Source organism: Lampetra fluviatilis, chromosome 6, assembly GCF_964198595.1.
Source record: "Lampetra fluviatilis chromosome 6, kcLamFluv1.1, whole genome shotgun sequence".
Classification (NCBI taxonomy): Eukaryota; Metazoa; Chordata; class Hyperoartia; order Petromyzontiformes; family Petromyzontidae; genus Lampetra; species Lampetra fluviatilis.
This window is the reverse complement of record NC_136280.1, coordinates 8,531,707-8,548,761: the sequence shown is the minus strand read 5'-3', so window position 1 is coordinate 8,548,761 and position 17,055 is coordinate 8,531,707. Positions and strand designations below refer to the sequence as shown.

Sequence of the window (17,055 nt, the reverse complement as noted above, 5' to 3'; positions counted from 1 at the left end):
GGCTATCAGCACATGGATCGCGATGACGACGGTGATGATGAAACGTTGTTCCAACGAATGTAGGAGAATGCCTTTATAATCGGCCTTTTATAAATGAAGACTAGAGATGGCCATCAAAAGGAGCTGTGTGCGAGTCTGTGACTAAGGCCTCACCTCCATTGTGGGAGACACTTGCTGCAGTACCACCTGTCCCGTCGCCATGGAGATGTTGCCATGGTGACCCGAGGGCGACACCACATCACCTGAGCCTGGCTGGCCATACCGGCCACTTGCCAGCAACGAGCATCCTGATTGGCGAGAGGAACAACACAAAAAAAAACGTGTTTTGACCATCAGGTAGTGGAACACCAAGAACGACAAACGTGTAACAACTTTGGAGAGTGTTTTTCTTTTTAACGGTTAAAAATCTGTGCTTGATAACCACCTTTTTGGTGTACATTTCATCGTTTGTTGAACTTTATCTGCGCACATGGCTGAAGTAATGCATCATCGTCATTATTGATGACTTGATACAGCGCCCCGTACAAGTATGAAACAAGGCCCGAAGCGCCAACGGAATGAGGAAGCATGGTTGAACACAGCACTCACGCAATCTTAGATGCACAAAAAGACTACTAAACAACACTTTATGTTATTTAGTAGGAGAGTATGCTAAACGAACACATAGAACTCACGTATCGTGAATAAATAAAAACGTTTAAAGTGGAGAGATGGTGACATGTTGAACTTCTTTTGCATCGTACATAGCCAACCATGCTAATCGGAGGTGTGTGGGAAGGACAACACACAAAAAACACAAAAAAGCAGTTCGAAAGAAATGAGTTTTCAATCTAAACGTAAAAGTGCATAGCTCCAGTGGCTTCCAAACCCGTAATGCTCAAACAACAATGCCCAATAAGCATGCGCACACTATGTTGTAAAGCGTGTTGTTACATCTGTGCAGTTTGTAGCACACACTATGCTCGCTTGGTGGTTAGATCATTCGACGGACAACTTATGCATAGAGACGTGAATATAGAAACAAAAAATGTTGAACAGCAGGAGGTCGATTGCATCATTTGCTTCGCAATTTAAGCACCTTGCCCTGCTCCCCATCTCCCTCCCTCGCCCTCCCACCAACCCCCACACTCCCCCGGGGCACCACCAGCTCCTTATGCTGGCACACGTTTGTGACCTCAACACTTTCTAGCCACCGAGCTCAATGGATTCTTTCCGATACGGTTGTAATAACTGTTAGGCAATCTGTATATATAAAAAAAACAACGGTTACACCTCAACAGGTAGATTTTTTTTTAAACCACACGCAAATAAACTAGGAAGGAATTACGGTGGTGGGTGGGGTGGGGGGTGGGGGATTTTTTTTTTGCTTTTAATGTTTTTCGTGTCGGTGCGAGCTTGTCTCAGCCGGCTCAGTGGGCGGCTGGGGCGGGTGGCGAGGGGGGGGGAACGGGGCTGGGGGTGCAGGTGGGAGATGAGGTGGTGGTGGTGGTGCTCGCTAACAGCACTTGCCCCTACAGTCTGTTAAGGCTATACGGGGGATCTTTGTTTTGTTTTGATGGGAGAAAGTGTGGTGAGCGGTGGCACGGCGGTCAGCGCCCTGTGCTACGAAACTCGACTACCCGAGTTCAATTGCCGCACGCGACCAAATAACACTGGCAAATATTTGCACCAGGCCTGGGCCTCTTCTAGGTCGACTCGGCCTAAAATGAGTACCTGGCGCGATGGGCAAACATTGCCACTCTGGAGACGAAGGCCACCGGGCGTGGTGTTGGCCACACCACACCCTCGTGTACCATACCGGCCTCCATAGGTGCTCGCTAACAGCACTTGCCCCGACATTCTGGTAAAGGCTGAATGGGCGATCTTTGTCTTTGATGGTGGGAGAGCAGTGGATTAGCGCGTGGAAGCCATAGCAGTTTTCACAGAAAGAGGCTTGATTGGGGTTTTTTTTTCAGAGCAGGTGACTTGCGTCATTCCAACTTGAACTGTTGTGACCCAGCAAGAAAAGATAACAATTTACAAAAATCTATTTTTAAAAATCATTCTTTACTATGCTGCAATGAATGAGCGTTCATTTCTATTACAGGTTTGGCATACATTCTAATTGTTGCGTGTATATGTATGTTATGCATATACCATATAGTTTTACGTCTAGACCAAGAAAAGCCTCAACGAGTCTGCCAAACTGACTTACGCAGTCTGGTGATGTCTCTACCTGATTACGCTTTAGACAGTCTGAATCAGACACAGAAGTTTTAGTTGTCCATGGTGTAGGAGGTTGGTAAAGAGACGGGTTGTTTACCACTTGGCTCACACTGTTATCTCGACCAGGGTTTTCCAAACTGCCTGGCCTCACGACCTACCAAGGTGCAACTTTCCACATTCATATATAAACTAACTTAATTCACAAGCTTTACGTGCCTGGTGATTAATAACATATTCCACATCGCGCAGAGAACACAGATTCAAAATAAAGCCACTAATGTTTTTTTTTCCCGGTCATTGCCAATCATCAGGCATCAGCGTGTAGCAGCTTCATTTGTATTTTAATGGAAAAGTTTGATAAGCATGGAAAGGTGGACCCTGGTGGTTTGCAACGACTGGAGTTCGAGAACCCTGAATCTCGTCGATATTGGGCACTCTGGGATCGGAAGTTTTAAATTCGAAGGCCAGAAAACTTGAGAATGCTCCCCTCAACAGTGCCTGCCACCACACCACTCATGACACGGATATTTATTGATACAGCCAGATATCTAAAGCAAGTCATTAATAATTACCGTTATGAAGAGAACCCCCTTAACAAAGCTGAATGTGTGTTTTTAGCATTCACTATTATTTTTCATGCAAAACGCAACGAGAACAACTCAAGACGAGAATTGTCAATGCAATTTCTTGCTTCAGGTATTGACCTCTGACCCCATGCTGACAGCCCTCACTTGAAACTTGAAAGAGGAGCCGTGTCCATACCGTATCTGTTTTACAGCTCTGCCGTAAAGGTGGCTGTGGACTCCTGGCTATAAAACCCCGGCTTTATATTTCTGAGCACCTTTGCAACCACCCACCCACCCCAACCAACCAACAGCCCCCTCGCCCTGCACAATCGCAGAGCTCGGCTCAGCCGCTCCTCACCAAATGAAAGCCCCACTCTCCCCTCCCTCGCTCCCTCCTGTCTCGCAACCCCCCACGTGGACTGTAGGACGCCACTTAAGGGCTTGTTTGCAAACCCAGTAGTAAACGTCTCTCTGCCACCTTCCAGTGTCGCGGCACACCTAACGCTCTCCCGGCAGTTGGCGAAGGTCCCAGGGTGGTGGACGCTAATGGCTGGGAAGGTCATGCGGCGCAGACGCGGCCGAGAGCTCCGTCTGAAGAATCAAACGCTGGACTCTGCTCCTTGCCGAGTGTCCTTGCGTGTGCCGTGCGTTGACCGCGCACCTCGTGCGCACACCGTGATACGCCTGGGGTTTTTGTTGCCAGAAAGTGGGTATATAACCATTCATTGGCCATGACAGTGATCCGATGAGTTTGTCACTTTTCGGGGTTACGAGGTATGTATTGTTCTTTTGCAGGGTTTGCATTGCTTTCTGGGTTTTTTTTTGTCTCGTCTGTACAGTTTTTTGTTCACTCCATTCGCCTAAATCTCTGGATTAAAAAAAAGATCGTCCATATTAAAGTGAAATCCTCACGTGTCATGGCAGATCCTTCCTCACTCCCTTCAGCAGTGGAAGTTTTCTAGTCAAGCCCGGCATGCGATTGCGAAAATCCCAAGCAAACCATCGACCCCACACTAAATTGTGAAAAATTCAACAGGGGCATTGAAGCAGTCCACCGCAACTCAACCAAAGAAATATCATGCATTACTCATCTGGGCAGTCTTACAAGTTGCTGTTTATCCAGCCGTATGCACGAGAGCCTAAATGTACCAATAGCATAACATTTGTGGACAATTTGTATAAATCGTACGTAAAACATTTGTACACGCACGAGAAGGAAACTGCCACTACTTACGCACATATGTAGGATGGACAACAAAAGGAAAATTAAATGTGTGTTGTTTGGAAAAATGGAAGAAAGCAGAAAAGAGAGGAAGACCCAACAGAGAATCCCTTGACGACATAAGAAGAGATTGGTGCCAGAAAGATGTGCCACTACTTGAGCATATTGGCACAAGACAGAGGACATTGGAAACAAATGACGAAATGTGCAGTGGACACCTACCAGGTTATTTGCCCATGGATCGTGATGATGATATGCACGATTCAATGCATGTACCAAGAGCATAAGAATCAACATGCCTACTGGAAAACAAAGAACGTAATGTTTGTTTAATTACTCTAAAACGTTTTGTTGGGCTTCTCTGCACTGATTTCCATCAGTTGTCAAATGGTCGATAATGGTTACGTTCAAAGACAAAGTGTTAAGACAACACTACATGTCAGGGCACGTCGACCGTGTTTAGCGCCGACAATTTTTCATCCTCCCGCAGAGCCATTAAATTAATGAACGCTGCCCGGGGAGCGGTTTGATTGAGTCACGTGGGTCTCAAGTTAATTCTGCCGTCGCAGGATCACGCTGACTGCAAATGAGGCACATACATGAGCACAGTCGTGCACCAGGGCTGACTTTCCAAATGCCTCGTCTGAAAAATTCAGAAAGTTTACCGAAACCGTGTAAGCCATTACCATGGCTAAGTAAGCAATTTAGCCACGTAACAGTCACAGATAATTTCAATTTTGAGTTGTTTCTCTTTTCCTCTTCTTTAAAAACTATACTGCTCTTGTAAAGCTCGTTTTTATTTCCTAGATAATTTAACTGAACATTTCTCTCTTGACGGGTACTTTCCTCCACACAGTACTGGGAGGGTTGGGTGTGATGTGTTTTTACTGCACTAGGCCAAAGCCTTTCCACACAGCAGTGAAAAGCGTGACGTTGCCACAATCTTGATGCCAAGACAAACTCAACGGGGCCGAATGTTTGATCAGAGGTGCAGCAGTCGCCTCTGACTACCTCATCACATTCCCATCAGACGGTCTCTGCTAAGGGAGAGAACACGAAGGTGAAAACACAAGCAGAGCTGTCTTCTTGACAGACCTGTTCTTCACCCGAGGACGGCTGCTTGCGTTGTGGCCGAAACGTCGTGAGAATTATTTTATTATGTTTTATTTTTATTATTTTATTATTTCCCTTCTACGTGACTTTACCGAAAGAACCAAGAAGATGAATCCCTGCAGTCACGAAAGCTTTAAATCGAAATACAAGCAGAGCTTGTATACATGTCAGTGGTATATCGTCATCCCTCGTAGGCATGCAACGTGGTATCGATTCGTCCATTGAAATTGATCGTTATACATGGACAAAGTAAGAGAGGATACATTGTAAATGGAATGAGCAGGAAACGTACAAACTGTTCTATTAAAGAAAGGAAGAGCATTTTTATCACATAACAGTGGAGGCTACGCATCACAGGTAGACCACACGGTGAAATACTGAAGTAATAGCAGGTGAAGATGCGGAAGAACAACAACGATTTTGTGGTGGATTTCGTTGCAAGGGCCATTCCTACCTACGTACTCAAAGGCATTTAGTGGGGGTCCCCCATAATGCAACTGTGGAAGCTCGCAGAACACAACGAATGACGCAAGTTTAAAGAAGGTGTTTTCCAAAGAATACTTTCACGCGCAAGAAATTGTAACACTGATAATAGCCGGGAAATTATTCTTACATCGATGAAGGAAGCTGGCGAAGGTGAGTGTGGAAACACAAACAGTGGTGAGACACGATGACAAAAGAAACCTGTTGGTGGTCCAAGGAGGTTCAGGATGTAGCGAAAATAAAGCAGGTAAACTTCAAGAGATGCAGTTTATTGGGAAGATATAGAGGAGTATGGAAGCGGTGCGATTCATCTAGACCAGGGGTCGGCAACCAAAACAACAAGAAGAGCCATTTCTTTCCAATTCGGTACAAAATTCAGTATTTCAAGAGCCGCAATGCATCTATGTACATACGTACATATCGTCAAGAAGCAGCCCGTAAAGAGCCGCATGCGGCTCCGGAGCCGTAGGTTGCCGACCCCTGATCTAGACACTGCTTGTTTATCAAGGAGTCTCAGACGGGAGGAGCTGAACATCAACGGAAATCGGTTTGGCGTCGTGCCTGGGAAACGAACAGCAGATTTGCAGTTAAAATGTTGGAAGAGAAATACGGGGGAACATGGCGAGAGTTGTCCATGATCTATATTGATTTTAGAGAAGGCATACGATGGGGGTGTCAATAGAACTGTCGCGGTGGGCGCTGAGGACGAGGAATGTTCCAGAAGTTAGGATTATCTAGGACAAGTACAAAGACAGGTTGACGTAAGGAAGGAATGCTGCTGGGTATCGTGAGTATTTTTTTTTTACAAACAATACATAAGAGATGAAAACAAATCAGACACAAAAACCCCTTGGATAGTGAAACTGTATTGAATCTCTGAAGGCTGAATCATTACGTGCCTAATGCCTTGTGTAAACATTACGCAGTCAGCATGAGTGTTGGCGCAATGGCTAGCGCACTGCGCTATGATCCCGCCTATCCTAAGTCTGATTATATCGGCCGTGGCTAAAATCAGTGGCGAGCGATGTCGAAACAAGTCCCGGGCCCATCCCCCCCCCTTCACCAACCTGCACTGACCAGCATGGTGAAGTATGGTCAAACGAATCCGCACGACTGACACGGCACATGGAACACCTCTCATCCAGCAGTAGATTGACAAAGGGCTGTGATTTTTTTGTATTAGTTACGGAATACGTTAAGATCAATTAGAAGCAACCTCGAAACCGATGCCTGCATGTGGTGATGCCGCATCAATTAAGAGTGGAGCCGAGGTTGTTGAACGGGGTGGGGGGGTGGAGGGGGTGTGTCAATGGGGTTGTTGCTCCAGCAGTAGTTGCCATTCGTCGATACGTGTGCGTGTGTGTGGACGGTGTTGCCCTTTTAACCTCTGTGCACGGGGGCACAAGACACCAAAGCAAACGGCTCGTGTCCACGCTGGGGTAATCCCTATTTAACCTCGGTGTAATCCCTTCGAGTGGCACAATGACGCTTTTATGCATCCAAAAGGCCCCAACCAAGCCAAGACGAAGCACCGCTGGGCAGACAGATGGGGGGGGGAGGGGGGGCGATGGGGAGAGAGAGGGGGGGCGATGGGGATGGAACGCGCGCGGGCACAGCGCTGCTTTATCTCGCCGGGCCCCCCCCCCCTTCAAGAAAACAAAAGCGGCCACCCTCTTCAAAGTGCGGAGAGAACCCCTTTGTCATTGTTATCACTTCACCACGGCGGGACAATAGGTTGAGGAGGGGTGGTGGGACGCCTCTGATGCATGCGACTGCCTTTCTCTCCATTCTCTGGCACCGATATCATCCCTCCTCGGCTATCAAGATTGAATTGTTGGGCTGGCAAGCACTTTGAGACGGCTTTTGGCTCTCTTAAAGCCTCGCCTCAAACACGGCCTCAAACACAGACACGGGAGGGCCCCGTTTGGGTTTCTGGAGACAGCCATAATTATTAATTGCCGCAAGTGTAAGGATTGTTTGCGCTTCTGTGTGTTGTTTTCACTGTTCAGCACTATCACGGGGCTTTTCAGATTTGCTTTTGAGATTTACACACATGCGCGAGATAACTTGCAATAACGATATTGATTAAAAAAAAACATTTTACAATAACATTGACGGCGATTTTCTCCCGAGATGCGATAACCTCCCTACATTAATTTAACCTCGCAACTTTTCAAAACATTTTCGCCGACGACACGGTTTTAAAATGTCACCGACTGCGCGGCTAATTTTTTGAACGTTTCCTATAAATCCGTTCAAATGACACGCGCTATCCCTCAGCTACCCCACCCTCCCCATCCACCTCCCCGGTTAATGCGACACTGACATGCCCTCTTGTGTACCCGTTATTAGCACATGAAGGAGTTTGGCGGTGGTGGGGGGGGGGGGGCGGTCGGCTCGAGACAACACGGACGCACGCGTCTGCACGAGCGGGGATCGGACGGTCGGGGCAGCCCTCTCTTCTGATGCCCAGCAAGAACCACGCCTTCTGCGTGACCCCAGGAGAGAAAGTGTGCACCCCTTTGAACGCGTGGGGTCAGGAGGAGGGGGAGCCGATGGCCGGCTGACCTTGGGGTCACCGACGTCTCATCCGTCCTGCTGCCCCGTGCCTTTTGAGGCTGAAGGGACACGAGGTTGAGGTGTAATCGGCGTGTGCGGTTGGCGGTGAGCGGCGACGGTGGGCAGTTTGGCCGAGCCGGCGATTCAGAGGACTGCCTTGCGCGATGCCTTCAACGGAAATTGCGCGCCGATGTTTTGAGACTGCGGTTGTCACGTTGTTTATTTTTTTGCTGCCATAAATGACTGCATAGCTGATTGAATGCTGCTGCTGCTACTGATGGTGGAGACTAATGATTTTAACGATAAATGTTGTGATAAAACTGACCTATTTGGAAGTACCGTATCTTACAATTTCCCTCTATTCACATCGTAGCCGATAGATCGCTTACAAATATATTCTTACCCTCACAACAACCAACACTCGTTGAAACTAATGCACCTTGGAATCTGTTGCGCCTGATGCAAACTGTAACAGCGCGCGACACTAACGGCGTCATTTTCGGTGTCAAATGAAACTGTACAAATGCGACAGAAAAGAAATGCGAAAGACCACAAGAACAACACAAACCTACGGTTGAATCACCGCCTCGAACCCTGATACTTTATCTCATCACCACCGCGCGAGGCAGATGAGAGAGCCCGTTTGAGCCGCAGAGGAGAGGCCTGTCCGCGCCTCTCGTCGCCGTCGCTGTGAACATCACCACCACCACCACGTTTTTTTTGACCGCTCGACCATGCGCAAAAAGACCTCCAGCCAGACACGGAGAACGAGGCTAGAGAGACAAAAACAAAAACCTCCCCATCATAAACCGCCCGGGCCCTGCCATGCCGAACAAGGAGGCGGTGACACATTCAACAGCTCGGGCCGAGATAGATTGCAAGTGGGGGGCAGGCGGGCAGGCGGGCAGGGGGGCGGGGGGGGCGGGGGGGGGGGCGATCGCCGTAAATGACCCCCCGGCTGGCGCGCACAAAGCCGGGGGTCCTGGTAACAAGCGCGGGAGGCTCTCATCACCCCCATCACTCCGAGCAAGCACAAAAGGCGTGCCCGGTACGACACAAGCGAACAAGGTGATGAACTTTCACCCTCCCCCCCCCGCCCTTATTCTGGTGACACCCACCCGACTCGCTCGCTCGTTTGATGGCGTTATTTTTCTGCGCTTGTGGAAACCGCGTGCCATGACCGCTTTGCCCCTGTTCGGATTGTTTTTGCGCGCTCTCTCCCTTTGCGCCTATTGCTACGTTTAATTGCACGATGGAGGCAGAAGGGCTCGTCTCAGTCGGCTGCGTACGGGCCTGTGTTGTATGGATATATAATGTGTATACTAATGTTGTTGGGAAAAATAATGATTGCGGAGTGCCTATGTATGTATGTTGAACCTCTTTCACACCGTACACAACCAACCGTGCCAATGGGAGATGTGTGGGGGAAGGACTACAAACTAAACACAAAAATAAGTGAGAAAGAAATGGGTTTGCAATCTAGATTTAAAAGTACATAGCTCGAGTGGCTTCCTAATATCGAAAGGAAGAGCGTACCAGACGGCCGCAGAAGTGCATCTGAAAGGGCGCGATGCAGTGACCGTCTTTGTTCGATGGTTAGACGGCACCATTCCCGGCTACGTCCATCTCCCCGTTGCTGAAAGGTTGCACATGGCACCAGAAATGCAGTCGGGATGCGAGCATAGGATTGATGAAGGCCTAGAAGTTATTAGTCGTTACATTATGTATTGTGTACGTAGTATGTTGGTATATGCCCTTATATTGGACGGCAATCGAGACTTGAGTTTTATACATTTATCCAGGAAAGCTTCGTTTGAGTCTCAATACTTTTTTCAGGAGGCTCCTACGTTGGGAAATTCCATGAAGGAATGTGTTTGACTTGTGCATACTGGAGGACACATTGAAACCCAACCACTCAGAACTCCTCACTTGTATATTCAAGAATCCACTGTTGCACCCCTATCTCCTGGCCACTTCACAGGCCAAAAATCTGCACTGCTCGATATCCCAGGGTAGTCTCCCATCCAAGTCCGAACCAATTTCCACTCCGCTTAGCTTCCAGGATCTGTGATATCAGGCTATGTGGGTTTATAGAACCATGTAAGGTCACAATCATTGGTGTAAAGTGCATTAAGGACCGACCCCCTGTCACGAGTTCATCTGCCACCACAGTGTCCTGTACTCAGTGCAGCACTTGGAACTCCTATAACTTCAGAACTCCTACAACTGAGCTTCCTACAACTTCGCACACATGAGGCTCACTGTCACATGATTCATTTGCTACCGCCGCCATTCGAGATGCAGTGTGTCATTGACAAGTTAAACGAAAAGAGATCAAAACAAATGAACGGTTTTGCCAGGCCTGTGTGTGTGTGTGTGTGCTACGATTATAGATTTGAAGCTTTCGTGACTGCAAGGATTCATATTCTTAGGTTTTTTCGGTAAGTCACGTAGGTAATTTTTTTTTAAAACTTTTATTAATTTTTATTTTTTACCTACGTGACTTTACAGAAAAAAACCTAAGAATATGTGTGCTACGAACCCAGCGAACAAAGATCAATTCCCGCTCATGGCCAACACCGGTGACGATTATCTGAACCGGTCCTGAGCTTCCCCTGGTTCGACTCAGTCTCAAATGAGTACCTGGTGCAGTGTGTAACCGTCACCGCTGGGGAGACAAAGGCGGCCGGGCGTGGTGCTGGCCACCCACCCCCTCGTCTACTTCATAGGTGCTCGCTAACAGCACTTGCCCCAAAAGTCTGTTAAGGCTATACGGGGGGAGGGGGGGGGAATCTTTGTCTTTGTGTGTGCACGACGTCACTGTGAGGCCAAAGGTGGCTGGGCGTGGTGCCGGCCGCCGAGTTTATGTTGTGGCATAGCTGCAGAGTGACGGGCCCTGCCAAGCGGTGCGCTTTGCGGAGGGATGATGTTGTCCTGCGGCGCGTACGCCAGGCACGTCGGCGGCTTTGTAAACGCCGTCGAACCCGAACTCGAGCACACGCCTCATTTTAAAGAGACTCTCAGCTGCAGAGATGGGGTGCCGCTTTTTGCGCTGAGCGTTTCATCATCACCGCAGAGAGCGTTGGTTGTTTGGTTTCAGACGCAGAGGGGGACGGGGCGTTCGGACGCGAGCAACCGAGGGTACGGAACGACGCAAGGAAATCTTGGGCCCGCGATGCGTGTATCGCAGGATGAATTTTCATCGCGACTTGCGCGCATTGCGAAAATAAGACTCGCGGAGCAGACGAAAACCTGCGCAAGCAAGTCGGCGCCGAACGAGAAATAGTCACGAACGTGACGGGACCTACGAGATGGACTCGAGCCTCAATCGTGACAGTTCATCGACTCTCTCTGGGGGGTGAATCGTTACAAGCCGACAAGCCCGTCCATTCGTGAAGCCATTGGAGCACGGCGCAGATGGCTTCTGTCTGCCCCCAACTGAACGACACTTGTTTTTTTCACGGCAAAAACAGCCAGACACACAATATCCTCCAGACAGACGATGCCGCCGGTATAGGTGCGTACCTTAAAAAAACATACCCACAATACTTGCTGCACTAATTTTACAAAGGACTGTGCCAATTAGCATTACGTCGTCACGGGGTGGCGAACGCTTCCTGTTGACACGCTCGGGGTGAACGGCGCACCGCCTCGCATCAGCGAAGAGGAACCTCCCTAGCGAAGACGTCACAGAACCTCTTCTCGATTGCCTTACACAGGCAGGCATCTTATCGACTAGATAGCGAACGTATCTCTGTGCCCAGTAAACAGTGTCCACTGTATGGAAGTCGAGCGCAGATGTCTCGTACTCGAAGATAGAATTTAGGACAAAACTGTAGCGTCGGAGCAGCCGCTGATGGCAGGGTCCCCACCGGCAAGGACATCCGCCACGGAGACGGAGTCGCGAAAACAAACTCGTGAGAGATGGTGACAGCTGAGGGGACGGCCTTCATCCAGCAGTGGATTGATCGCGGCTGATGGCGAATAAGGAAAAGTGAACATGCAAAAAGTAAAAAAAGAAAACCCCTTCAGCCTCGGTCACAACGAGCCGCAGTGATCTCACACGCGAGCCGGGAACCGCGCGGCATCATGAAGCCCTCGCCCCCCATCACCCCCGTGCCAAGAGCGCACACACACACACGCACGCACCGTCACATCCGCAGTGGTACGGTCAGCAGTTGTGCAGATGCCGGGCAGAGATTACTCGCCGAGCACACAAAGATATCGACTCAAAATATTCCACGTATGCGCACCGCACGTACCCATGGAGCGGCCCGGGGACGGCGAGCCGTGCATGCCGCCGTGCTGAGCCTCGCCGCCCGTCTCGTACGCGTCCTGGGCCACCTTGTGCCGGAACGCCTCCTCCTTCCGCCGGTTGGCGAACCAGTTGTAGACCCGCACCTCGGTCACCAGGTTCGAGCCCAGCCCGTGGGCCTGGGACGGCGAGACGCCGCGCTGGATGCACTCCGCCCTGCGCGCGCAAACCACGCCGACGACGCGCCACGGTCAGTGGCATTTGCGCGCCGTGCGCACGAGGCGGATGTTCCCGCGCGCATCCGACGCGCGCCTGCGTACGCGTGACGGATGCCACGTCCGTCTCGCGCAACGGCGGTTCCAGACCATCCCGGCTGTACCTGGGGACGGCTCAGGCCCTGGCATGCTAAAATAATCGAACACAAAAATCTCATTCTAGATTTGAAGCTTTCGTGACTGCAAGGATTCATATTCTTAGGTTTTTTCGGTAAAGTTACGTAGGTAAAAAATTAAAATTAATAAAAGTAAAATAAAAATAAAATAAAAATCACGACGTTTCGGAGGCAACACAAGCTTCCGTCTTCAGGTGGAACCGTCACAGCACGATAGCTGTATCAAGTGAGAGAATTCCACGAAAACAGTATTTGTATATAAACTGGTTGAGGGTGGGAGGTGCCAAAGTAGGCCCTGAATATTATTTTTGTGAGGTTCGGTGCGGCTGAAGCACGCTGTTAGGAATGAGCCTTTGTTGTGTAAACTAGGTGCGGATTATGTAAAGGTGCGTGTAAAAGGGACTGAGCCTTTTTGTTATGTAGAGGTGATGCGGCTGAAATCGCTGCCAGGAAATGAGTCTTTGTTGTGTAGAATGGTTGACTGAGCCTATTATTATGTAGAGGTGGTGCGGCTGAAATCGCTGCCAGGAATCTCACCTGTTGCACTCCTCCACCAGGGCCTCCCGCTCCTCCTTGCTGGGGTTCTTCTGCCGCTCGTACGCCTGCCGCAGGATCTGCTGCGACGCGGGCCCCCACTTGAAGCGGTTGCGGCGCGAGCGTTTGTTGGGGGGCTCTTCGCCGGGCCCGGCGCCGGTGGTGCCGGCGAGGCCGTCGTCCACCATGCCCTGGGGAGCGCCGCTCACCACGCCGTGGCTGAACTCTGCGGGGCGAGCGCACGCTGTTGTTTAACAACGGCCGCGATCGTCGTCATTTAGCATCAGCCACCATCGGTCTGCTGCTGGATGAAGGCCCCCCACCCCCGTACCCCCGATTCCCCCCCCCCCCCGAAAAGACATCACCATCACTCGCGATCCAGCCCACTTTTACGAGTGTGGCGGCATTCTCCAGATTATCAATACGCTCCAGAAGTGACACCAACAAACTTGTGCCCAGTGCCAACAAGATTCTACAAATCTGGTCACACGCACATAGACAAAGATCCCCCGTGTAGCCTTAACAGCCTGTTGGGGCAAGTGCTGCTTGCGAGCACCTATGAAGGCCGGCACGGCACACCAGGGGGTGGGTGGCCAACACCACGCCCGGCCGCCTTTGTCTCCCCCAGCGGCGATGTTTACACACCACACTAGGTACTCATTTGAGGCTGAGTCGGGACCGGCTCATGACCGGTTCAGATAACCGCCACCGGTGTTGAACGTGAGCGGGAATCGAGCTCGAGTCGCCGGTTTCGAAGCACAAACACACACAAACACACACGTGCACACGACGCACAGGGCGGAATAAGTGCACCTCATTATCCGAGGAATACGGCACGAGAAGAAGAGACAGGACTCACGTCTCTGGATCTCACGCTGCTTGCGGATGTACCAGGCGTACAGCGCGGCTCGCTTCTGGTTCTTCATTGGCGTGCCCTTGTTGAGGTGCTGCGACAGGTGTGACTGGTTGAGGCCCGTGGCATCCACCACCTCGCGCTGCGGGATGTTGTGCTGCTGCATGTAGCTCTTGACGAGCTTGGAGACACGCCATGGGTCTTCCCTGCTGGGCCACGCACACACAAACGCACGCACAGACATGCGCGTGCACACACGGACGCACCACGTGCACACACGGACGCACGCACAGACATGCGCGTGCACACACGGACGCACCACGGACACACACGGACGCACCACGTGCACACACGGACGCACGCACAGACATGCGCGTGCACACACGGACGCACCACGTGCACACACGGACGCACCACGTGCACACACGGACGCACGCACAGACATGCGCGTGCACACACGGACGCACCACGGACACACATCCATGTGCACGCACGCACACACAGGCGCACGCACACAAGGGAAGAGCCAAACACGGGTGTTAGCAGGCCTGATGAGAGGGGGGTGGAAGGTGGCACAAGGTTACCAAGTGCAGTGGCTCCCCCGAAAATAACAAGCAGATATGAAGTTTCATTCGAATTCAGTTATTTTTCCCCCACGCTTACATCGCAGCATCGTGAGAGGCGGCGACCGCTTTGGGAGGCCTTCAGCCGGCGGGGAATTGTTCATAGCTGATAATAATGATGAATAAAGTACACGTTATACAATTAGTAGTAATTGTATAATTAGGAATAATAGTTGACAATATAAGCAATACATGGCATAGACATCAGACCGATGATAATAATGAATGTAGGCTACCTGGCGATGTAGTTTTGTGGTTAAAATGTCAGCCACATGTCATTTGCGAAAAATGTGTTGATCTAATCCCTGTCCCGAATAGAAAACAAAAAATATCTAAAAGCATGCACTTAGCAAACATTACCAACATTGGCTACAACCTCTAAGCCCAGGCAAAGCTGCTCCCTTTGGCAATGGCTATGGGGGATGAGAACGAGATGGGAGCTCCAGCCAACATATACCGGGGGCCCAACATTTCCCAATGGGCCTGGGTAATAGGGTTGTATCGATGCGTCGCTTAGTCGAATAAAATATGTTCTTGTGCTTGCAATGCATCTATTGAATTGTGTGCTTGAGAATAGAATATTTAATGTTCCAAATTCCAGCACTCTCTCGAGATCAAGAGGCAACTTAGGCGCTAGAAGATCATTATATGTATGTTGAACTTCTTCCGCACCGTACGTACCCAAACCGTGCTAATCGGAGGTCAGAAAGAAACAATGTGTAAGCAAGTCTTCACCGCAATACATAACAGGAATCCCAGCATGCCTTGCGTGTTGTCTTGCGAACCATGCCCGAGTTCCTGTTTGACTATCAGAATATGTATTATAATTCTGCACGTATACTGTTCTATGAACGGTAGTTATGTGTGACCCCTGTCGCCACTAAAGATTGTGACACAATAACCAGAATGTTAATTAACACAAATATATAATGCATTGTTTAATCGAATCGCAATTCATCCGACGATTGAGCGGGGCGCGTAATTACTGGCCTAATAAGTATCATCTCCATCTTGGTGATTCCTCATCTTCATCAGATTTTTCGTTCAGATTAACAGCTGCCACGTTTTTTTTTTAAAACCCTTACGAAGGAGTACGTATGTAGTATGTGCGTTTAACTTCTTTCGCGCCATACGTAGCCAACCGTGCGAAACTAAACACAAATAGTAGTTCTTGACAGTTGTCATCATCATCGATCACCATCCCTCGACTTAAGTCTTTCCTTCTCGATTCCGCTGCTGATGACTCGCTTCCCAAATGACACTCTCTCCAATTTCCCTGCTCGCCGCCCTCCAATCGTTATCTTGACCATCAAAGACAAAGATCTCCCGTGTAGCCTTAACAGACTGTAGGGGCAAGTACTGTCAGCGAGCCCCCTATGGAGGCCAGAACGGTACACGAGGGGGTGGGTGGCCAACACCACGCCCAACCGCCTTTGTCTCCCCAGTGGCGATGTTTTTTACACAACGCACCAAGGTACTCATTTGAGGCTGAGTCAACCTAGGCGAGGCCTAGCACCGGTTCAGATAATCGTCACTTGTGTTGGCCCTGAGCGGGAATCGAACTCGGGTGGCCGGGTTGGTAGTGCAGCTGGCTGACCGCTCTACCACCTTGACCATCACCCACTTCCCCTCCCCCATGCGGGGTTTCTGTCCACTCACTTTAGCGCACTATTCATTGATGTTCCAACAACATCATCATCATCACCACCATACGTTTAAATGTCAGTTATCAACATCATCATCACCACTATACCCTCACATACAACTACCTACATCATCATTAAACGCATACATTTACACATCATCATCAACATTCATTTACATATTATCAGCATCATCATCACACGTATCTTTACATTCCATCATAAATATAATTACTTTACAAATCACCATCGTCAACATCCATCACCATGCCTTCACGTATGCTCATAATTATAACCATTATATATTAACCAAGCTATCATCGCATTACGATTACCAATAGACTATCAATAAACCACAAATTAGATCAGAAGCACAGAAATCATCACTATAGCAACACCAGCTGATCTGTGAAAGACCGGACACTTCACGCTACACAGTACACACATCACTTGCACGGAGCGGACACACAACGGCGAACCGCGTGGTAAGGCCCACTGAGTGACACGGCAGCTCTTTTTGAGACGCGACCCTGGCTACAAACGACAGCCCAACGCGGTGGCTGATCGCGTGGTAATGTATAGCAGACAAATACTCGAAACGCAAGTTT

General features: G+C 49.7%; 1 protein-coding gene across 2 annotated transcripts in view; it reads right to left on the bottom strand.

Moving 5' to 3' along the window:
- Positions 1-17,055, bottom strand: part of LOC144933115 (hepatocyte nuclear factor 1-beta-like) — a 52,593-nt gene that overhangs the window by 15,251 nt on the left and 20,287 nt on the right. The window contains exons 2-5 of one of the 2 annotated variants that reach the window (XM_078857672.1): positions 14,188-14,390; positions 13,332-13,554; positions 12,411-12,619; positions 154-287 (exon numbers count right to left, since the gene is read on the bottom strand). In XM_078857672.1, coding sequence (XP_078713798.1) covers positions 154-287; positions 12,411-12,619; positions 13,332-13,554; positions 14,188-14,390 — 769 coding nt within the window. The remainder of the gene's footprint in view (positions 1-153; positions 288-12,410; positions 12,620-13,331; positions 13,555-14,187; positions 14,391-17,055) is intronic. The other variant, XM_078857673.1, reaches the window with a different exon arrangement.